We start from the raw sequence: 23,343 nt of genomic DNA on the forward strand, positions 1-23,343 counted from the left end.
CGGAAACCAGTTTAACCGTGCCAAGCATACTGCAAAATAACCGACGACTGGCTGTTATACTACATACTACTGTTGAACTCGGTATGCGGTATATACTGCATACTGATTTAGATAGTAGTATGTACAGTTGCAATCAAAATTATTCAACCCCCATTGCAAATTAGGTTAATTGGCAAAATTTATAAATTTTTGGCTCTTTCAATTAACAAACCAAACAACAAAAATTTGAAGAGCTTTAGACAATTATTATTATTGGTTTCTCCATATTGAACAAAAAGGCTGTTTTCGAAAATGCGTACTACTATCTAAATCAGTATGCAGTATATACTGTATACTTTTCAGACATTCAGGTTTAACTTTTACTCAGCTGTGAATAATATGTAGTAATAGAGCAAGCCAAGGACCCTGTAATTGCAGCTGCTTGTCCAGCTGTGGCACATGCACTGTACAGTCTAAAAAGCAGGAAAATCCGAGGTGGTAAGACATATAAATATATGAACATGTCATATTTGTTATTGGTTCATGCCCATAATGTGGCAAGATATTCAGTCACCGCCACCTACGAGTTTAATCAGCTACACTCCAGCATTTTGATCTCTGACCTGGCACTTTGCATTGTGGGAGAGGTAGTCTGGTCTGATGCATACTGTACATTTTTCCCAAATCAGTATGACATCCTGGTATTTTTGGCATACTGCGGATCTCGCAGTTGTTCGCATACTGCATACTGCATTTTGACCAAATCAGTATGTACTAGTAGTATAGTATGTGGTTTCGAAAACAGCCGAAGTGCCACTTTTAAAGAACACTGCAGTGTCAAAATTATCCAACCCCCAGAATAGAATCCCTCATAAAAGCACACATTTGCAAATTGAGTGTTGTTTCAAGCACACCTGATGCAACTAATCAAGGGCTCAATTAGTTCCATCAGGTGTGCTTGAAACACATCAAATACCTGGTCTGACAAGGAGTTTGTTGACAGTGACAATTGGTTGCATGTGAGAAACATGGCTAAATCAAGAGAATTGTCCAAAAAGATAAGAGAAGAAATCATTGTCTAGCACAAACAAGGAAAAGGATACAAAAAGATAGCGAAGGCACTGAATGTTCCTAAAGATACAGTTGGATGCATAGTTCGCAAGTTTAAAGCTAAAGGAACTGTGGCTACACTACCTGGACGTGGCAAAGCTATCAATGGCTGCCACCAGATTCCTGAGGAGGCAAGTGGTCAAAAACCTTCGAGTGACTGCAAAAGACCTGCAGCAAGACATGGTGGCAGCAGGCACTGAGGTTTCCGTTTCCACAGTTAGGCGCATACTAAACGCTGAAGGTCTCCGTGCCCGAACTCCAAGACGTACACCACTACTGACCCGAAAGCACAAGAAAAGCCGGCTCCAATATGCTAAAAACCATATAAATAAGCCAAAGAAGTTTTGGGATTCTATTCTGTGGAGCGATGAAACCAAAGTGGAACTTTTTGGGCCTATGGATCAGTGGAATGTCTGGAGAAGGAAGAACGAAGCATACGCTGAGAAGAACACCCTGCCTACAGTGAAGCATGGCTGGAGCTCGGTGATGCTCTGGGGCTGCTTTGCTTCCTCTGGCACTGGCAACCTTCAGCGTGTAGAGGGAAATATGGATTCAATAAAATATCAGGAAATTCTAGGAGAAAATGTCATGCCATCAGTGAGGAAGTTGAAAGTTGGTCGTCGTTGGACCTTCCAACAGGACAATGATCCCAAGCATACCTCAAAGTCCAACAAGGCTTGGTTTCAGAAGAAGTCCTGGAAGATTCTGGATTGGCCATCACAGTCGCCTGACTTGAACCTCATTGAAAATCTCTGGTGGGACTTGGAAGAAGGCAGTTGCAGCACGCAGACCAAAGAATATTAGAGAACTGGAGCAAATCGGCCATGAGGAATGGGCTAAGATTCCTCAGGAACGCTGCCAAAGGCTGGTGTCTGGCTACGCATCACGTTTGCAGCAGGTCACAACAGCAAAAGGGTGCTCTACGAAGTACTAAAGATGCTTGTCATAAAGGGGTTGAATAATTCTGAGACTGCAGCAGGCTTTAAAAGTGGCATTTTGTGTTGAACTTGGAGAAACCACTGATATTATTAGTTGTGTTGAGCCATGTAAATTGTGCTTTTTTGATTTGTTCATTGCAAGCAGCTGAAAGTTTGTAAATTTAGCCAATAAACCTAATTTTCAATGGGGTTGAATAATTTTGATTGCAACTGCACTACGCAGTTTCGAAAACAGCCAATGTCTGCAGATAAGCCTGCTTACAGACAGCGTGCATAACGGGCGACCCCTCACGCTGTTGCTGATTGGACAGCGGGACAGACTGAGCGGCAACGAGCATCAGAGTGATCGAGCGCGTGACGGTGGACATCGAGAGACTCACACTCCATGAAATTCAAAGAAAACTTTATTCAGATCAAATTTACAAAACAAGACGAGTACAAAAGACAAATATAAAAAACACAGATCTTCTGTTATGAAGGTCACTGCGCTCTGATTGGTCGGAGCTGTCAGGTGAGTGCTTACGGAGCAATGAGTCTCCGTTTGGTCGTCTGCTCCACCAGTCTGTGATAATCGTCCAGTTTGTCTCGGACTTTATTATAAACCTGCAAACAGACGACAAACTTTCAACGCCACAGTGACACTACAAACTTTCAACGCCACGGTGACACTACAAACAAAGACACAGACACAGACACACACGCACACACGCTCACACGCTCACACACACACACACAAATATACACACAAAGACAAAATCTAAACATTTACTGTAACCAAGCAAAGTAAACAGGAAGTACTCACAGTGCTGTTGGTCTGAGTCTCAAGCGTCTGCAGCAGCTGATCGATGGACGTGTACGGCAACCAGACGGAGGACGAGGTCGCCGACAAAGGCCTCTGAAACACACACACAAACACAGAAGAAATGTTAGAACACTGTTCAATTAGTCAAACAAATCAGACAGCAGAGCGCGGACTGCTCGCAAAAGACGTTTTTCTTCGGTGTAGCCGATATCAGCAGCCACGTTTCACAACCTCTTTTCCTGCAGGACTCAGGACTGTGGATTAACATCTGGGTTACTTTTTACCAAGAAACAAAGGAACTGATCAATGATTTAAGTCTCCCTCTCAGACAGGCTCTGGAGGACAGGATATTACAAACATTTACAACGGCTGGAGTAAACAGCCAAGCGGAAACAGAACACTCTGCTATCTACGAATTGACCCCAAAGACATGAACTATGACCGAAACCAGTCTCTGCAAAGTCGTAAAAATGTACCATCTGTTGAACTACTGCTGAAGGACTAATTAAACCACAGTGTTCAATTCTGCATCAAATTAACATTTATGTCTTTCTTCAGCTAGATATTTGTAATGGTCACATTGAATGTATTATAATCATCTTTTTAAACTCAAAATCTGATGTTCAGAATAGGAATAAGAGTTATAATAGTTTTAATAGGAATTTGACGTGGAGCGCTATTGCCATCTAGTGTTAGAATTACCATGAATACGTAACCTTCATAATTATACATTTAGACGTGTTATAAAGCATACTCTTTGATATTAGATATAGAAGGTGTTATTTAAAGACACCAATTTATTTTCCTACTTTATTAATATGTCTTATTAAGAATGTTGACTGTATAACATGTTTTTGTTCACCTACAGGCTGGGATTAACTGAGGATGTTCCCAGATGGTGTGATTTTCATCTCAACATGAATCTGATAGAAATGTTTGTCTAAATATATGACGTGAACCTACATCAACGTGGATCTGATAGAAATAATATTGAAATGAATGTATGGTGACGTATATATGTTTAGATTCTTATTCTTAATCTTACTGAGTAAACTCATTTAAACAATTGTCCTCCGGTCAGAGTGGGAGTGACCCTTCTCCTGCAGAGCTCCCTCCTTCTCCCGCAGCTGATAAGAGTTCACACTCAGCTCAGATCTTCTTCTTTTTAGAGCTTCAGCTTCTTGCTCCGATCCTCTTCGGACTTCAGTTCGAATCACTTCTTTTAAGTTTGTGCCGTAGAGACGAGTCTCTGCCGAACTTTTATTTTCAACGCACATTTTTGGAAACATCAATTCTTTCTGGCTCAAGCAAGGCTTTTGAACTTTCTTTCTCCTTGCTGGTGTTGGAAGATTAAGTCGTGAGTCGTGTCTATTCAGAGCCCTCCTTTAATCCAAATAGAATCCTAAAATTCGTTTATCAACTTTTTCCCTTTTTGATCATTTTCTGATTAAGTCATTCAAACAATACCGCGTCTTATCTCATTACTAAATATATAATGTCACCATACGTTATAATTGCATTATCCCGATCATAATCATATTCTTTATCTGTTTCATCTATACCTTATTGTTTACCCTTTTATATTAAATTTTACACATAAAATTCAGAACTCTGTCTGTGTGTTTTCTTGTTTAACATACTTACTTACTTCTTTCAAGATATGAAACTGACTGATTAATTAATTACTACAGGTAATTTATTTTATGCTCATACTTTGAGCTGGTGCCCCTTCTAAATCTGAGGTTAAATAAAGATATAATATCTTAATAAATTAATTACGCTACATCAGTGATGAAGTAATAAAGGTGAAGAGAACTAGAGTCTGTCTCCTGCAGTGAGTCAGTCCCCACAGAGCTTCATGTTAAACTGTCCAACAAGTCAGTAAACAGTCAGTAAACAGTAAACAGACAGTAAACAGTCAGTAAACAGTCAGTAAACAGTTTCCCAGACTGGGACAGGTGGATTTGCAGTACTCACTGGGGTTCTTTTAGTTCTTAGATGTAGGACTTGTCAAACACATACCTGTATTCCGTAATACTGGTGTCCTCGTCCCAGCAGAGCATCAATGAACTCCAGAACCAGCTCAGCTGCAGCCTCCAGGAGGTCAAAGTTCAAGAAGAGTCGCAGCAGAGACGCTGCATCCACTGCCTGAAACACACATGTCCCAGTGCATCATGGGAAGATAACTAGCTGATCTAGTCCTTCCGTAAACGTTGTCTAATGAGACAGCATGTTGTTAATTTAGTCTGAAGTGACCATATTTAGACAAAAGGGAGTGACCCACTCCAGCTCCGCCCTCCTGCAGGTAAACTTCATCCCCTCCTCATCGGCTGATCACTCACCTTGTAGGACTTTAGCAACCAATCAGGCAGAGGCACGCCGTGTGACAGCAGCTTGTTGATGACACAGCGATGATGTCGTCCGTTAGAGGAGGGGTACCTGTCCAGGTAAGAGGCCAGCAGTCGCCACGCCTCGTCTGTCGCACTGAACAGCAACAGATTTTATTTCTTATGTTAAGAAAAACAGTTTAACCTCTCACCTCTGATAATAAACTGTTAAACATAAAACAGATCAGACCTGGACTCTTTGGTGTTGACGACTGATGACAGCTGATTGGCAGCCAACCAGCTCCAGGCTTCATTCTGAGACTCCTCCCCCCCAAATTGGAGCTTAATACACCTGGAACAAAACAAATCAAAACTTAGAGACGAAGAGTGAATTTAGAGATGATGTAAAGAATGTAGAGATGAACAGATCATGTAGTGAAATGTAAACAGGAAGTGGTCACAGACTCACTTAAAGGTGAGACCCTCGTACACAGACGTCAGGTTCAGATCGAATGTCTGACACACGGACAGAGCCGAGTCAAACAGTCCTGTTTGGACCAACAATGCCACCATCTCTTCTGCTGACGCACTGCCTGCAGACACACACACACACACACACACACACACACACACACAGAGACACACACACACACACACAAACATCAGTAACATCTAAAGCCGGATCAGTGATTATTCCCAGTATTTTCTTTGTTTTTCTTAGCATAAGCTCCTCCCCCTCACGCCTGCTGGATCCAGAGGTTACAGGTAAATTATCAAAGTGCCTCTGTGACAGGACAGTAACACGGTCCTGATGCTGTTACAGATGAACAGGTGTCATAGATAATAAAGGTTAAAAGTTGTACCTGCGATGGCAGCGGACGGCGGGTGGTGCTGTGCCAGAGTGAGGCGGCTGCGGGACAGGATGTACTCCTTCTCCAGGTCCTTGAGTTCCAGGATGTCCACCTGACGCCTGACTGTAGGAGGAATAAAACAGTCAGAGGAGGAGACACACCTGGACAGGTGACAGAGGTCACTGTACCTTTAAGAAAAATTGTTCGAAGTGATGTTCGATGTGACATCACCTGGTTCTGAAGAGAACTCTCCATCAGAGTTCCTCTTTGGAGACGCTCCTGGACGCTCATACTGAGGACACACACACACAGACAGAGACACGACACACACAAAATGATATCCATCATGTCAGTAGTGTTTCAAATATTGACTAAATATGTTCATGTGGGTAGTGTGTGTGTGTGTTTATGTACCACAGCTCCGGAGGCGGGCTGGACGATCCAGGCGTACTCTGGTCTGATGAGGCGCAGACAGGTGAGAGCTGACAGGTAACAGTTCACCTGTTTCTGAAGACCCTGATGAGTCCTAACCTCCCGACCCAGACGCATCCCCAGCTCAAACATCACCGTACCAGCTACACACACACACACACACACACACACACACACACACACACACACACACACACACACACACACACACACACACACACACACACACACACACACACACACACACACACACACACACACACACACACACACACACACACACACACACACACACACACACACACACACACACACACACACACACACACACACACACACACACACACACACACACACACACACACACACACACACACACACACACACACACACACGTTGTTAGTGATGTGAACATGAGATTTGTAAATAAAAAGTTTAAACCGTTCTTAATAAAGTTTTTTGATAATCAGCAGCACTGCATCTTCTCTGTATCAAAGCCACAGGTACCAGGTGTACTCAAGCCTTACCTTTCCTATAGTTGTGTCTGTTGATGTGGAAGGCGTACAGCAGCTCGTAGTAGTTGTGAGCCAGAAGGTCCAGACCTCTGGCCCGGGACTCGATGATAGTCACCACCTGAGGACAACACAACAGGTAACTCAGCAGGTAATCTGTTACTTACTTTAGGACACAAACATTGAGCTGTGTCATTCCTATGGATCCATGAGGGGGCGCCACATTAACAGTTTATAGACTTTAAAAGTAAATATTTCTGTAAAGGAGTCAGAGGTCAGGTGAAGGTCGTACCTCGTCATGCAGGTTGACGTACGGGAACTGAACTAAATCGTGCAGCTGAGAGCGTTCACACAGAACCACCACCAGCTGACGGAGACAATCCAGCTGCCTGTGAACATCATAACACTGATTAATTAGTAAATACTTACCTCAGATACGTGTGTGTGTCTCTGTGTGTGTGTGTGTGTGTGTGTGTGTGTGTGTGTGCGTACATGCTGCAGTCGGGGTTCTGTGTGAGCGCTTCATACGCCTCACTGTTGTGACCCAGGTCCAAATGATGTTTGAAGATTCTGGTCCACAGTGCCGCCTACGCACAAACAGCGTAAATATTCATCTTTACAAATAATGTTGAAATATGTTATAAACATATTTACCCTGTAGTTATTTTAAAGTGTTAGCGTTACCTGACTGTTGACGTCGTTAGCGGCCTCTGTGATGGCGAGAGAGGCCAGCTGGATAACGAGCTCAGGCAGGCCGACATCCTCCAACAGCCTCAGCACCTACACACACACAGGTGTATCTTGTTGAAGTACAGGTGTACCTTGCTGTAGTACAGGTGTACCTTGCTGTAGTACAGGTGTACCTTGCTGTAGTACAGGTGTACCTTGCTGTAGTACAGGTGTATCTTGTTGTAGTACAGGTGAATCTTGCTGAATTACAGGTGTACCTTGTTTTAGTAAAGGTGTACCTTGTTGTAGTACTGTAGACGGGGGGTGGATGCAGACTCCTCCTCCTCGCTGCCTGTCAGTCTCAAGAGGAACTCCTCTTTCTCCACCTCCGTCGCCGCCTCCTGGAAACACTGCAGAGCCTGAGGAAAGGAGACAAGGACACGACATTAGGAGAGGTGACAAAGAGACGACTTGAGAAGACAAGTAGACGACATTAGGAGAAGAATGACTGGAGGAGAGGAGACAAGGTAGAGAAGAAATGACAGGAGGAGAGGTGAGACGACCAAAGGAGAAGACACAAGTAGACGAAATGAGGAGAAAAGAATACAGGAGGAGAGGAGACAACATGAAGAGAAGTGACTACAGGAGAGGAGACAAGGCGACGACAAAAGGAGAAGAGACAAGGAGACCACATGAGAAGAGACAACAGGAGGAGAAGAGACAAGGAGAAGACATGAGGAGAAGAGACAAGAGGAGGAGAGGAGACAACTAAAGGAGACAACATAAGGAGAAGAGACAATAAGACGACATGAGGAGTAGAGACAACAGGAGAGGAGACAAGGAGGCAATATGAAGAGAAAAGACGACAGGAGGAGAGAGTCAGCTGATCCTGTTCCTCTCCCTGCAGAAAATGTGCTAGGTTGTGATTTGTGTGTTTACGTGTGTGTCTTCAGTTTATTTGTGTGTGTTTACGCGTGTGTGTCTCACCTTCTGTCCCTCTCCGTTGGCCAGGTAACACTGACCCATCATAAAACGACGGGAGCCCACGTTCACCTGACACCAAGGACCAATCAGCCTCACGTATTCCTACAGACAGACACAGACACACACACACACAGTTTAAACCTTTCACAGTTGTGAACTGATAGACCAGCTGATGTGTGAACACAGAGAGTTAATGATGAGCTCAGGTCAACTCACCTGTAGCTGTGTGTACTGACAGTTAGCCATCAGACACTCTGGGAACTGGAAACCCGTGTTATTGGGCCAACTGGGAGAACTGATTTAAGGATCAACAGACTGAGTTGTCCACACAGCTGAACATGTAGAGAGGTGGATATAGTTTATATGTTTACCAACACCTGCTCAGGTGTCTCAGGTGAGAGGAGGATACAGCAGCTGAGCCAGCAGGTGGACCAGGCTGGAGGTGATGTGACTCCAGGGGAGCAGAGCGTCGGCGTGCTGCTGGGAGAAGATCTGAGACACCATCATCTTCCTCGCTACCGTCTGATAGACGAGCTCCACCACTGTCTGAGGACTCAGCACTAAACACAAAGAGGAGGGGGCTGATTACCTGTGATACAGGTGAGACAGCATGACAGGCACCTATCACCTGTTATAAGTCCTATTCTCACAGGATCAGCATTAGTTTATATTTTTGTCTCCACGATGTCCTCCACAGGTGAGCATCTGAACCTCGATTGAGGCTACACTATTCATTTAATGTTTTACAGCATATGAGCCTTTAAGAAGAGTCTTCACAGTCCTAAAGGGTTCAGCTGGAGGGTCAGTCCTAAAGGGTTCAGCTGGAGGGTCAGTCCTAAAGGGTTCTGCTGGTGGGTCAGTCCTAAAGGGTTCTGCTGGAGGGTCAGTCCTAAAGGGTTTTGCTGGAGGGTCAGTCCTAAAGGGTTCTGCTGGAGGGTCAGTCCTAAAGGGTTCTGCTGGAGGGTCAGTCCTACAGGGTTCAGCTGGAGGGTCAGTCCTAAAGAGTTCTGCTGGTGGGTCAGTCCTAAAGGGTTCTGCTGGAGGGTTAGTCCTAAAGGGTTCTGCTGGAGGGTCAGTCCTAAAGGGTTCAGCTGGAGGGTCAGTCCTAAAGAGTTCAGCTGGGGGGGTCAGTCCTAAAGGGTTCTGCTGGAGGGTCAGTCCTAAAGGGTTCAGCTGGAGGGTCAGTCCTAAAGGGTTCAGCTGGAGGGTCAGTCCTAAAGGGTTCAGCTGGAGGGTCAGGGGTTCATTTTGTTTTTCTGATACTGGCGATCATTAAAACAACAGATCGTATCAAATAAGCTCAAAGGGGGACGGTGGCGGTGAACATGAATCTGACCTGATCTGTGCGAGGAGAGAGACGGAGAGTCTGACAGTTCCAACACGGTCAGGTGCTGCAGGTGAGCATCTCTGCAGGTGAGAGAAGAGCAGGTGATCAGCAACATTAAACAGACTGTGTTCAACACATCACATGACCAGCTCACTGCCAGCACTTCACTCACAGGATGTCCACAGGTACGGAGGAGGCGGGACTTTGGCTGATGTGTTTGAGGAGGTGATAGGAGGACAGGAGGTGAGAGCTGCGAGGAATCAAGTCCTGCTGGAGCTGCAGCAGCTGAGCCCCCCCTCCCAGAAACACCTGAGAGAGACAGGTAAACACACACACGGGTACAGGTAAACACACAGGTACAAGTTAATAATCAGACATATACCCTCTGGTGTTCAGTTTAAAGATGCATGTGTCCTGTATGTGAGTGTGTGTGTGTGTGTGTGAGTGTGAGTGTGAGTGTGAGTGTGAGTGTGTGTGTGTGTGTGCGTACGTTGTCTCCAAAGCGCAGGTAGAGTTTCTGCAGGATCAGCAGGTCTCTGCAGAATAAAGCTCTGGTCATGGTCATGTGACAGACGGCCTGACAGACGAGAGACACAGCCGAGCTGCTTCCCATCACCTGAGACAGGTTTATCCTTACGTTCAGACTGTGACCTGTGAGACACAGAGCAGGGCAACACACACCTGTGAGACACAGAGCAGGGCAACACACAGAGCCGCAATTGATAGGCGAGTATGATGTCACTCAGGTGACCAGGTGTTTCCTACCAGGTGTGACAGGTCCCTCTGCTGCAGGTTCAGAGTCCGTCTCCAGGTCCAGCTCCCTCAGGAGAACCATCATGGCGGCCGCCGGGTTCCTGATGTCCTGCAGCTTGTTCTGGATGTCCTCGATCACGTTCTCACTGCAGGAAGTGACATCATCAACACAGATGAAACACAATGTTTCTGAGTGTGTGTGTCTGTATATGTGTCTGTGTGTGTGTGTGTGTGTGTGAATGTTTCTGGTGTGCATGTGTGTGTCTGTATGTGTTTCTGTGTTTGAGTGTTTCTGTGTGTGTTTGTGTGTGCTGCACACCTGTCGTTGGACAGCAGGTGTTCCAGGATGAGCTCTGCTGCCCTCTCAGGTGACTGCAGGTGTTCCAGAGCTTTCTCCATTTCGTACGCCATCTCTCCAGAGACGGCATCACTGATAGCACGCACACACTGAACGAGCTGCAGGACGTCCCGCCCCAACTCTGCATCTACAAAACATTCTATCAATATATGAAGGAACCTCAGAGTCCTGATGAACAGAAACACAACGAACCTTCAGTAAGGGGCGTGTCCTCCTCTGACGACAGGTACTCATCATAGGACAGGTAAAGGTGATCCACAGCAAAGCACGGCAAGAGGAAGGACACAAAGCCCTGTAACACACATACACACATATACACATAGACACACATAGACACACAGAGTGTCAGTAAACAGTAAACAGTCAGTAAACAGCAAACAGTCAGTGAACAGACAGTAAACAGTAAACAGACGGACCTTCCTGAGCAGACACACCAGTCCTGTGTTGGGGTTCACGGTCAGACTCAGAGGTTCTGATTGGACCTCCTGATACTGCAGACAGCAGGAGTAAAACCTGGACCAGAACTCCACCTGCAGCTGACGATACTCCTCCTGAGAGAACTCAAACTCTGTCAAACTGCTCTGAAGCTGAGGGGGGAGGAGGGGGGAGTAGAGGGAGAGATCAGTGTCTGCAGCAGTTCAACTTTTCAAACTGTAAATAAACAGGTGTGCTGTTACCTCACTCTCCACAGCCAAAGTCACCTCCTTCTTCAGACCCTCCCACGACACTTCTGAGATCCTCTCTGAGCCCCGACGGAAGATCTACAACACACAACTGAGTAAATACACACAGCACACACTGACTGCACACCAGAGTCTGATGATGTCATATTGACATCACAGCCGGTAGAGTCTCACCTGCAGAGCTTTGACGATGGCAGAAGCTGTGAAACGGAGAGGAGAGAAGAGAACTTCCAGGTATGTTTCCTGTCAACACACACACACACACAAAGAGCAGAGTTGCTATGACAACTGACTTTACTGGAGTGTGATAGTGTTTTAATCTATCTCTTCCCTGCTGACCGCCAGATGGCGGTGCTTAGAGCACTGAATACTCCCTTCACGCATAAGCAGTTTGAGTATACAAACAATGTCACTTGTGACTCCTGGATGACTCGAGAGAGGCCATATCTTCCAGTGTCATCTGGGGTTCTGTTCCTACTTTCTTCTCGGGTTCTGTTTTGCACTAACTTACCGATCATTGGCCGAAGCTAATTGCGTTAACTTACTAAAAGCGGAGTGCCTGGCTATAGTCCTGGTCACAGCGGCTGTGGGTTCGAATCCGACCTCGGCCCTTTGCTGCATTGAGTGAACTCATTGAGTGAGGTTGGGGACAGTTCCATATAGGCCATCATGCGTATGGCCTTGGATCGCCTGCAGCTGGAAATACCTCAACACGCCAAATCAGCCCCTGAGAGTGCCTTCTTCAGACGCGGGGGGGGGGGGGGGGGGGGGCAGTGGGAGGGGAGTCTGGGGGAGCAGTGGGAGGGGGAGCTGTGAGAGAGGAGTCGGGGGGAGCAGTGGGAGCAGTGGGAGGAGGTCATGTGTCTGAGGAGGAATGTGTTTACAGTTTAACAGAGTTCCCCTCTGTTCTACAGTCACACTGTAGCCCTGTTCACAGCGCCGTTTCAAGCCTGTTTCTACTTCAATCTGAACGTGGTGGAGGAGTCATGGGGGGACGAAGTGACCCCTCCTCTGTAGCGTCTTCAGAGGTAGTAACACAGGTGTTAAAGAGGAGAGTCGGGATCAGCTGAGCCAGTCTATCGATCTTTAAAGTAACAAATACTGTATCGTGTTAAACTGTGTAATTCAAAGCTGGGTTGCCAGGGGGCGCTAGCTGTGTCACAGAAACTTGGAGGGGGAAAATGGAACAAAATAAACCAACTGGGTGGTTAGTGTGCACACCCCATTATAGAGGCTGTGGTTGATAAGATTCGCAGCTAAATAATGGTCTAAATCCATCAATATTTGAGCTGAAGACGAGCTGTAAAAAGTATGACAATCACTCAGATCCGAGCCACGAAAGAGAAGGATAACTAAGATGTATATTGGCACCAGACAGCCTGAATGTGTCTCTTATTGGTCTCAGTTAGCTTCATATGGTGCTTTTTATTTTATTTAAAGGGATACTTCACCCGTTGAAACATGAATCTGTATTGACATTGGGTCATATATGTTGTAGAAATGTGAAATACATCTTGAAGTTGGTGCCTTCTTGACCGAGAAAAGGCATAAAGTGTCTTTTTGGCTCATGTGGATAAAAGACAACAACTCCCAGGATGCACAACTCCACAGGCCACTCCCACTAAGGTCCTCTATTTACAGACATTTACCTATACGGGCGTTTCCTCAAATGATTCCGAGACTTCTTCCAGAAGGAATTTGTATCTTGGAAATTGGGCGGGTTGAAAACATGAGGAATTAGCGATATAATTTCACCCCCTCTAACCAAAGCAGCCTCCGGTGACACAAAATTACGAGTTCTGCGTCATCGGAGGCTCCTTTTCAGACTTAGAAATACGGAGCTTTCCTGTCTCAGGGGGAAATGAGGGCGGGATGCATGACCATTCAAAAATACTACCAGGTTTCTAATGATACAAAGCTTAATGCAAATAGGTGAAGTTTCCCTTTACCATTGGCAGTTAGTGATGAGAACAATCCAGTGACAAAACAAACTATCCCAAAAGCCCTGATATCTGTATTCAACAGAGCAGCAGCAATGCTGTTGGGTTGGATGAAATGTAGGAGCCTTCTTGTGTGTGAAACCCCTGCATGCTGAGGGGATCAAACACTGGTTAAAAAGAAAAGAAGCCCAATTGTCCTTTACAATAATTCACTAGGCTTTAACGTATGAAACATTTCAGATTAGTTTGAGGGAATAGTCCCTAACACATAACATTACCCCCTGGCAAGATGCATGGGCTGGAGGCACAGATCTTTGGGATTTTACTGATTCGGAAAAGTAATTTTAGTGTATAGGTGGAATGTTAACTGAATATTTTGTCCAATAAATGGTTCATTATTTTAAAGAATTGTTTTTTTAACAGAGCACGCAACTAAAGCATTGTTCTGCTGCTATTTCTCCATCCTCGGGGAAACACTGATGGTCTGAGAATATGAGCCAGAAGACATGAAGTCTGGTTTTACTGCAGTAAGTAAGAACAGCTGGGAAGTGTCCGATGTGTTCTCAAGTTCATCACCAATACGTCTAAAACCTCAAAGACCTGAAGTCTTTCAACAGGGTTTCCTCGTTAAAAAACTCAAAGTGCTGAAAAGGATCAAAGAATCGAACATTTTCACAACCTCTGTCCTCAAAAACCCAAGAGTTTATCTACAACCAGTTTAGGTAAACCTAAACAGCATTACCCTAACTTACAGCTTCTCTATCTCAGAAAGTATGTGTGAGTGTGTCTGTGTGTGCAGGGTTTTTCCTGCATAGAGAATTCTTTGGCGCCCCCCAAAGAGGTTTTACCCAGCGCCAAAAGAAAATCACGACGTCAAAAGAAGAAAAAAAAAGACGATTCAAATTGCAAATCAAATCCTCTCTGAATGTCTGTTAAAAATATCAATATATCAAACAACTGTTGAACAAGCAGAACATAAACTTATGTACGACGTCTTTGACTTCTAGCAGTCATCTCCCCTCTCATCCGTTTACGCATGCGGCTCGCGCTGGATAGCCAACTGATTGACTATTTGTTTCTTTAGACTGGTTCCGGACGCTCCGCTGACACCCACAGGCGCTAAATGCGGGTTAATTTTCCGTTTGGCAAGTTAATTTCAAAGAGCAATCAACTTCATGGCGGTAAATATTTATCCCAACAGTCATGTTAAAACTATACTAAACCGCGTATGACGTAGGCTAGCTGCGGCTACTTGTCCCTGCTCCTCTGCAGTCTGCAGACGGGTCATCGCGGGGGCACGCTGAGACGAGACACACCAACATACATGGCTGCAAACGTACACACACACACACACACACACCGGAACGGCAACCGCCTGTTTACTTGTAGTGCAACTGTGATCAAAGGATCCAAATGATCTGTGACTTAAATCTGTGATTATTTGACATAATACCTTAACTCAAATAAGTGTACTTAAACAAATGTGTATATAAAACGAAAACACAATTTAAAGGAAAAGAGCATCCATCATAGGAAGAGGGTGAAATGCACTGAGGATGTGACCTCCCCTCTCTCAATCTCTTCACACCCCTCTCCCTCAAAATCCCTCTCCTCCTCTGTTTCACTGTTGCAATAATAACAATTCTTTTCCAGATTTAATTGGGGTTTCAGTAACTTATAATATAATGATAGGATAATGATAATATTATTTATAAAATGGTCAGAAATAACAGGAAATGCACAGATTACTGTCAAATAAGGTAATACAGACTCAGACTATACTGTAATACACGGGTCGAATGTTTACTACAGCACATATAGTCACCCCTCAAAGGCCCATTCTGAGCCAGGAAAAACCATGGTGTGTGTCTGTGTGACTCACTCTGGGGTCCTGGTCCACTCCTATATGAACTTCTTCTTCAGGTGGAGGCTGAACAAACACCTGGTTCCACTGACCTGCTGTGTTACTGCGACACACACACACACACACACACACACACACACACACACACACACACACACACACACACACACACACACACACACACACACACACACACACACACACACACACACACACACACACACACACACACACACACACACACACACACACACACACACACACACACACACACACACACACACACACACACACACACACACACACACACACACACACACACACAGAGAGAGAGCGAGAGAGGAGTGAGCAGCTGTTTCCTCTCACACATGAACTGACTTCATATTAAATCCCAGAGTGTCTTACTGTTCAAAGTTGATGTATTTAACCACAGAGGAGTTTGATTCGTCCACCCACACAGCCCAGATGTCCGAGGAAGTCAGCGAGAAGTCCACCAGAGTCTCCTGAGGACACACACACAAAGTCAAACACACACACATTTATACACACATACAAACTATAGTTTTAACATTACTCCATGTAATGCTCGAGGCATGTGCTGAAACTTCATGGAAATAAAGGAACTTTGTGTTCCCGTGTTTCTGTGTGTACCCGTATTTTTGTCTGTACCCGTGTTTCTGTGTGTATCCGTGACTACATACATACATGGCTGCAAATGCACACACACACCAGAACGCCAACCTCCGCGCGCACCTGTTCACTTGTAGTGCAATGGAACACGGTTAATCCGCTATCGTTATGGACCGCGTCATGAACACACGTTCAACTTTTCTCCGTTCACTTCCACGGTGTCTGCTTTTATCAACAATCAATAACTTAACGATCGTAACGTAAGCCAGCTGTAGTCTGTGAACTTCACACAGACTGTCAAACAGCGCTGCGTTATAGCCAGCAAATATATTTTTATAATTTCTCAATTTCCTGATCTGATCAAATGATCCAAATTATCTGTGACTTAAATCTGTGATTATTTGACAAAATACCTTAACTCAAATAAATGTACTTTAACAAATGTGTATGTAAAACGAAAACACAATTTAAAGGAAAAGAGCATCCATCATAGGAAGAGGGAGAATTGCACTGGCAGGCTATGACCTCCCCTCTCTCAATCTCATTACACCCCTCTCCTTTAAAATCCCTCTCCTCCCATGTTTCACTGCTGCGATAAAAAAATTTTTTTTTCCAGATTTAAAGGCTTTATATGCAATTTTTTGATCCAGCAGATGTCGCCCTTGAGCACCAGCATGAAACCAAAACAACTCGCGGTGCATTGTTGTGTTAGCATGCTAATGCTAGCAATCTTTCTTATACTCGTATCTTCACACTGCATGTACATTTACACGAAATGAGCGTGATCTAGAAACGCAGTTAAGCAGTGAGTACAGTATGTTACTCTTCTTTTCTCTAGTCCCTCAATTAAACAACTTTTATACGCGAGGGAACCCTGTGTCTGTACCCGTGTTTCTGTGTGTACCCGTGTTTCTGTGCGTACTCGTGTTTCTGTCCGTACTCGTGTTTCTGTCCGTACTCGTGTTTCTGTCCGTACCCGTGTTTCTGTGTGTACTCGTGTTTCTGTGTGTACTCGTGTTTCTGTGTGTACTCGTGTTTCTGTCCGTACTCGTGTTTCTGTCCGTACCCGTGTTTCTGTGTGTTCCCGTGTTTCTGTGTGTACTCGTGTGTTCCCGTGTTTCTGTCCGTACACGTGTTTCTGTGTGTTCCCGTGTTTCTGTGTGTACCCGTGTTTCTGTCCGTACACGTGTTTCTGTGTGTACCCGTGTTTCTGTGTGTACCCGTGTTTCTGTGCATACACGTGTTTCTGTCCATACACGTGTTTCTGTGTGTACCCGTGTTTCTGTGTGTACCCGTGTTTCTGTGTGTACCCGTGTTTCTGTCCATACACGTGTTTCTGTCCATACACGTGTTTCTGTGTGTTCCCGTGTTTCTGTGTGTACCCGTGTTTCTGTGTGTACCCGTGTGTTCCCGTGTTTCTGTGTGTACCCGTGTTTCTGTCCGTACTCGTGTGTTCCCGTGTTTCTGTGTGTACCCGTGTTTCTGTCCGTACTCGTGTGTTCCCGTGTTTCTGTGTGTACCCGTGTTTCTGTCCGTACTCGTGTGTTCCCGTGTTTCTGTCCGTACTCGTGTTTCTGTCCGTACTCGTGTGTTCCCGTGTTTCTGTGTGTACCCGTGTTTCTGTCCGTACTCGTGTGTTCCCGTGTTTCTGTCCGTACTCGTGTGTTCCCGTGTTTCTGTGTACCCGTGTTTCTGTGTGTACCCGTGTTTCTGTGTGTACCCGTGTTTCTGTGTGTACCCGTGTTTCTGTCCATACACGTGTTTCTGTGTGTACCCGTGTTTCTGTGTGTACCCGTGTTTCTGTGTGTTCCCGTGTTTCTGTCCGTACACGTGTTTCTGTGTGTACCCGTGTTTCTGTCCATACACGTGTTTCTGTGTGTACCCGTGTTTCTGTCCGTACCCGTGTTTCTGTGTGTTCCCGTGTTTCTGTCCGTACCCGTGTTTCTGTCTGTACCCGTGTTTCTGTCTGTACCCGAGTTTTCCTTGTCAACCTTTTGTGTACCCCCATTTACCTGAGAGCTGAACAGGGTGGAGATGTGGTCGAGACTGTAACGCTGGTTGTCTGTGGCGATGAGCTGCAGCACGGTGAACTGTCCTCTCTGGGGTACGCTCAGGTAAACACACACACACAGGCCGGTTGAGGCGGAGAAGGCTAGGCGGAGGCGGTGACCCTGACCCGACAGACGCTTCACCCCTCTGCAGGCCGGCATGTAATCCAACATGTCTGCCTCGAGCAGACAGGCCTGCTCCTACAGGAGAGATATTACAAAGACTTGTTACAGATATTTTATCTAGAAACTGTGAACAGAGAAGAGGAGAGAAGTCTGCTTCCCTCTATAATAGTTATGATTACATTTGGGTTTAATGAACTTCAATAAAAGGTTTTCAAACACTACACTTCCCATGATGCTTTGCCGGAGGACAGTGTGTACGAGAGAGCTTACCCTGACAGACCACATGCGCAGTTTGTGGTCCTGACAGAGGGCGAAGATGAAGGAGTCTTCCTCTAACTCCCTCACACACAGACTGGACACCAGGTCAGCAGGACTGTGATCACCTCGCATCATCGCTGATGGCATCCAACCAGAGAGCCTCTGCATCATAGAGCTCCGCCTCAGCTCCAGCACCGTCACGGGGCCTGCACACACAGAGAGAGAATGAGTGTGTGTTTCAGACGAACTGGCTTCATAGGGTAATCATTTGATCAGCTGTCTTGTACCTGGCGTGTTGTGGGAGGGTAGAGTCACCACCATGATGCCTCCAGTAGGGGGCACCACAGCATAGTGAGCCTCTCCAGACTGACTGAGCCAGGCTGTGGATGTGAAGGGACTTCCTGTCAGTCCCGCTGAGCTGGGGATGATGGCGCTGTGGGCGGAGTCCTGAAGGCTCAGCTTGCCCACATCAGTGAACACAGACTGCATGTGGAGCTCCGTCACCAGCTCCTACACACACACACAAACACATCACGCACACACCAATGTAATTACACATTATAAGTGACATACAAAGTATGTTAGAGAGTCCGTTACTCACACTGCGGTACATGCGTGATGGGTGGGGCAGCACAAGCCTGTGGACACTCTGATTGGTGCAGACAAGGATGATGACATTGTTGAGCGTCTCCTGGATGGCTACGCCCCCCGGCAGCACTGTGCAGTGTATGAACTTGAGCCTGACGGCATTGTTGAGCAGGTTGGTGTCCAGAGACTGCTCCACCAGCTGTACCGTGTCTCCTGACGTGGACCTACACACACACACACACACAGTGTCAGCTCCAAATAAGATTCATTATTAATAAAAAAATAATAATTATACCCAGTTACCTTTAAGAGCCACATAAACACTGACATTCAGATAGGGTGTCTGTGTGTATGTGTGTGTGTGTGTGTGTGTGTGTGTGTGTGTGTGTGTGTGTGTGTATGTAGGCCCTCACCAGTGAATGAATCTGTTGCTGGTGACAGACAGCAGCTTCCCACTCTCCTCATAGTGAAACGCTCCGGCGCTGTCCGGGAACTTCTGCCCCCCGGGGAGAGCAGCAACTTCTGCATGAACAGAGATCAGCTGAGTGTACACCAACAACGGGGATCATGTCGCCGATGTGACAGAAACATGAACCAAAAACATTTACCTAATTAACAAACATTATGATTACTCGTTAGGACCGATCAAACAGCCAATCACAGCCTGCAGTTCAACACTAACCTGCTCACAGGACATTACAACACCTGCAGAGGAGCTCACAGTATACCGAAGTGCCTGCTCAAGGTATACCCATTACCCAGGTATCTAAAGGTTACACCGACCGGCATACCCAGGTATAGGTATACAAAGGTGTATGGAGGTATACACAAGCATAAACGGGTGTAAACAGGTATACACAGACATACCCAGGTGTACAAGGTATAAACATGTATATAAGGTATACACAGGTATACAAATGATTCATACTATTAGTATTCTCTCGGTTACAGCCTCCACACCTGCAGCTCACTAAGGCTAAATCATCAGGATCCTGGTGGGATAGTTCAGGGCTTCTGCCCTTTTCTATCCATAGGGTGGGGGGGTTCAGTTATGTCAGCTGAGGGGGCAGGAGGCAGAGGACTTAAGGTTTACAGGGCACATGCAGACCAAGGCACCAAAATTAAATGAAAAATAAATAAAAGAAAACATTCAAACAAAAAGGAAATGTGCGTTTGTGTCTATGTAAAATGTATATTGTCAATTTGTCTGGGTGTGTGCATGATGTGTGACATATGTTCAGGCAGCATCAGCTGGGAGGAAACTACTGGGTTATGGAGGGTTGAGTTGCTGGGGTTTCTTTGGTCAGTTGCAGGATAAATGACAGGGGGGTGTTGACTGTTTGTTGTGCTTCCATGATGGTTCTCCGGAGGGCAGGGTTGTTTCTGGTAGATGATAGATACTTGGGGGCTATTGCTTGGTGTCTTTGTGCAATGGTTTGTATGCCAGATATGGAATGGATGTAGTGGTTGTTGATGTAGAATGGAAGTCTATGGGCCAGTTTCAGTGCTTTGTTTTGTATAATCTGCAGGTGTTGGAGTTGATGCAGCTCACTTCACAGAGCTGTCAGCCAATCAGCAGAGAGTATTTCTTACATGACAAATAAATAATCGTCACTGATATAAATATGAGTAATAAATGGTCTTAAGGTCCAATGTGTAAGTGAAGTTTTACGCCGATTACTGATCTTTAGAAACCTGAAAACAGGAAGCAACAGGTAAACAACCCTAACTGTTAGCTTTAGGTTTGACAGAGGAACAACCGGCTAATTGCAACTAAAGACATAACCTACCACCTGAGCAAAGGCAGTAGGTATATAACCGGAAACACGCCGCGTGCCTTTATTTGACAGATCTTTCCCGGGCCCGGTACGTGACGCTCCACGCTAACCTCACGCTGCTGTGTTAGCCTGCTAGCTGCAGGTAGCATGCGCTAGCTCAAACCCTGCGTTATAACCCTGCGTCATGACGTCTTTATATGAAAGTAGACGGAGGTGAGAGTCGGGAACATGCCGGGATCTTACCTAGGTTAACGGTGACTTCTCTGAAGCGCGGCAAAGTTTCCCTCTCAAAGCCGCAGATCTCTATGAAGCTGCGCTCCAACACCGCCGCCATCTTTCCTTCTTCCCCCGTGGAGCCGTGACGTCAGAGGACACTGACCGCGCGCTGTGCCTTCAAACATTTAAAGAGACAGGACACTCCAAATAAAAGGTGATTAAAGCTCCTTCTAAAAAAAATATAATCATACTCTCTGATACTCCTTGTAACTGTCTCTCATGTTTAGTTTTTGTTTGTCCAACCTTTTATTATTGTAGTTCCGTTCTGCAGTCATTGAGGCGGAACTAATTATTATTGATTGTTCGCTTGTAGCAGTTTTGCCGATGCACCTTGACAGACGTGACACAGAATGAAGAGCGGAATAAAACTTAAGAAGTTAACACACATAAAAAGATAAATTTAAGGAGAGTAAAGAAGAAGAAGAGCGGTCCGGGATTAGCCCCTCTTAGATAATAAGCCGCCTACGAGGTATGTGTGAGTTTTACTGCTTTGTTTAAGTATGTAAATTAGCGATGACACGCGGGAATTGTTATGCTAATTAGTTTGTATGAAAGTGTGTTATCTACGTTGTCTAAGTGTAAACTCTTTGATTTCCTTTCTCAATCTCAGTTCTCACGGGTTGGTCTGGAGGACTAAATAAACCTTGTATTTTAATCAAGACCTCGTGATTTGTGTTGTTATCTGAGCTACACTCCTCACTTTACATTCTGGCTCTTTCAGGCTGCTCTGTTATTTTAATACTTAATTACATTCTTTGCGTAGGCTACGCAAACACAGGAACGAATTTAGTTTATTTACTTTTTCTATCTCCTTTATTGATACCTACTTTTAAAGGTCCAATCAGTGAGATGTGTAGTGAGTGAAATGATAAAGTGAGCTTACTATATGATCAGACCTTAAGGAAACATGCTATGTTGAAGTGCTGGCTTCTCTGACAACAATGCAGCAGCCAGTATGTCCTCCTTCTAACTTTAGATTCTGGTCCTGAATGCTCTGGATTTGTTTGGACCAGAGAAGGTAGGCACTTTTAAGGCACCCCCACACGGCCGTTTTGGACGCCCCTCTGTTTGCCAGATATGAGAGCAGTTATGAGGTCAACAGGTGTTGCAGCGATGGAAGCGGGCAAGAGAAGTGGTTCAGATAGAAGTGATTGTACCCGACCTAAAAAGCCTCTGCATGTTTCTAATAAGCTCCACGAGCAGAAACGTGATCAAACTAGGATCAATATTGGAGATGCTTTTGAAAAATGAAGAGAGGTTAGAACACAGAAAGGTTTACAGACCGATGCAGAGCTGGATAAACACTGAAGCTTCAGTGTCCACCACATGGTGACCTGCGTGAGCACTGACTCTAGAGAGGTGGGGGGGGGACGTTGCCTAAACTAAAGTAAAAATGAAATACTAAATTCAGAACAAGAACAGAAATATAATATTAAAGTCACAGAGCTGACAGTTTAATATAAAGTGTAGAAACATCAACACAGTTTAACATTTAAATACAAGTAAAAAATGATCTCCCTCCACTGGCTCCCAGTTACTACTCGTATCAAATTTAAAACTTCACCCGTTGAAACATTAAAACAAACAGTACTTTTCAGACTCAGAAATACAAAGATTTCCCATCGCAGGGGAAAATGAGCGAGGGATACACGACCATTCAAAAATACTACCAGGTTTCTAATGATACAAAGCTTAATGCAAATGGATGAAGTATTCCTTTAACTTATCCAGGTCTACACTCTCTCCCGCCCACTACGCTTTGCCAATGAAAGGCGTCTGATCCAACCTTCACAACAGGGTCCTAAGTCTCTGACTAGACTCTTCTCCTCTGTCGCCCCCCGGTGGTGGAATGAACTTCCAAACTCCATTCGATCTGCAGAGTCCCTCTGCACCTTTAAGAAAAAGCTAAAGACCCAGCTCCTTCATGAATACCTACTAACTTAATGGAGGATGGTCTCCATATTATTGATGATGATGATGGTTTTTGTTTGATAACGATGACTTATAAGATGGTTTCTATACTGATTAGAGCTCTCAAGAACTGCCGTTGATGTTGTGCTTTGCCTCTGTGCAATACCTTTCAGCACCTGTGTCCAATCGGACTCAAAGC

The 23,343-nt window shown here is 45.2% G+C and overlaps 1 protein-coding gene across 1 annotated transcript; it reads right to left on the bottom strand.

The window, feature by feature from the left end:
* Positions 1 to 2,413: 2,413 nt before the first annotated feature.
* nup160 (nucleoporin 160) lies at positions 2,414 to 21,330 on the bottom strand. Its single transcript, XM_061036247.1, has 34 exons — positions 21,201 to 21,330; positions 19,593 to 19,701; positions 19,193 to 19,403; positions 18,879 to 19,101; positions 18,604 to 18,797; positions 18,172 to 18,408; positions 15,935 to 16,032; positions 15,548 to 15,632; positions 11,900 to 11,968; positions 11,720 to 11,803; positions 11,459 to 11,629; positions 11,235 to 11,334; positions 11,004 to 11,169; positions 10,697 to 10,830; positions 10,422 to 10,582; positions 10,104 to 10,240; positions 9,941 to 10,011; positions 9,014 to 9,164; positions 8,821 to 8,890; positions 8,608 to 8,706; positions 7,920 to 8,039; positions 7,636 to 7,731; positions 7,444 to 7,538; positions 7,244 to 7,340; positions 6,967 to 7,072; positions 6,422 to 6,582; positions 6,239 to 6,299; positions 6,020 to 6,130; positions 5,626 to 5,749; positions 5,407 to 5,508; positions 5,172 to 5,313; positions 4,852 to 4,977; positions 2,830 to 2,922; positions 2,414 to 2,630 (listed from the first exon to the last, which is right to left on the bottom strand). The coding sequence occupies exons 1-34, from the start codon at positions 21,289 to 21,291 to the stop codon at positions 2,547 to 2,549; spliced, it is 4,179 nt and encodes a 1,392-aa protein (XP_060892230.1). The 5' UTR covers positions 21,292 to 21,330; the 3' UTR covers positions 2,414 to 2,546.
* Between the last annotated feature and the right edge of the window lie 2,013 nt (positions 21,331 to 23,343).

Source organism: Labrus mixtus, chromosome 4 (assembly GCF_963584025.1).
Source record: "Labrus mixtus chromosome 4, fLabMix1.1, whole genome shotgun sequence".
Classification (NCBI taxonomy): domain Eukaryota; kingdom Metazoa; phylum Chordata; class Actinopteri; order Labriformes; family Labridae; genus Labrus; species Labrus mixtus.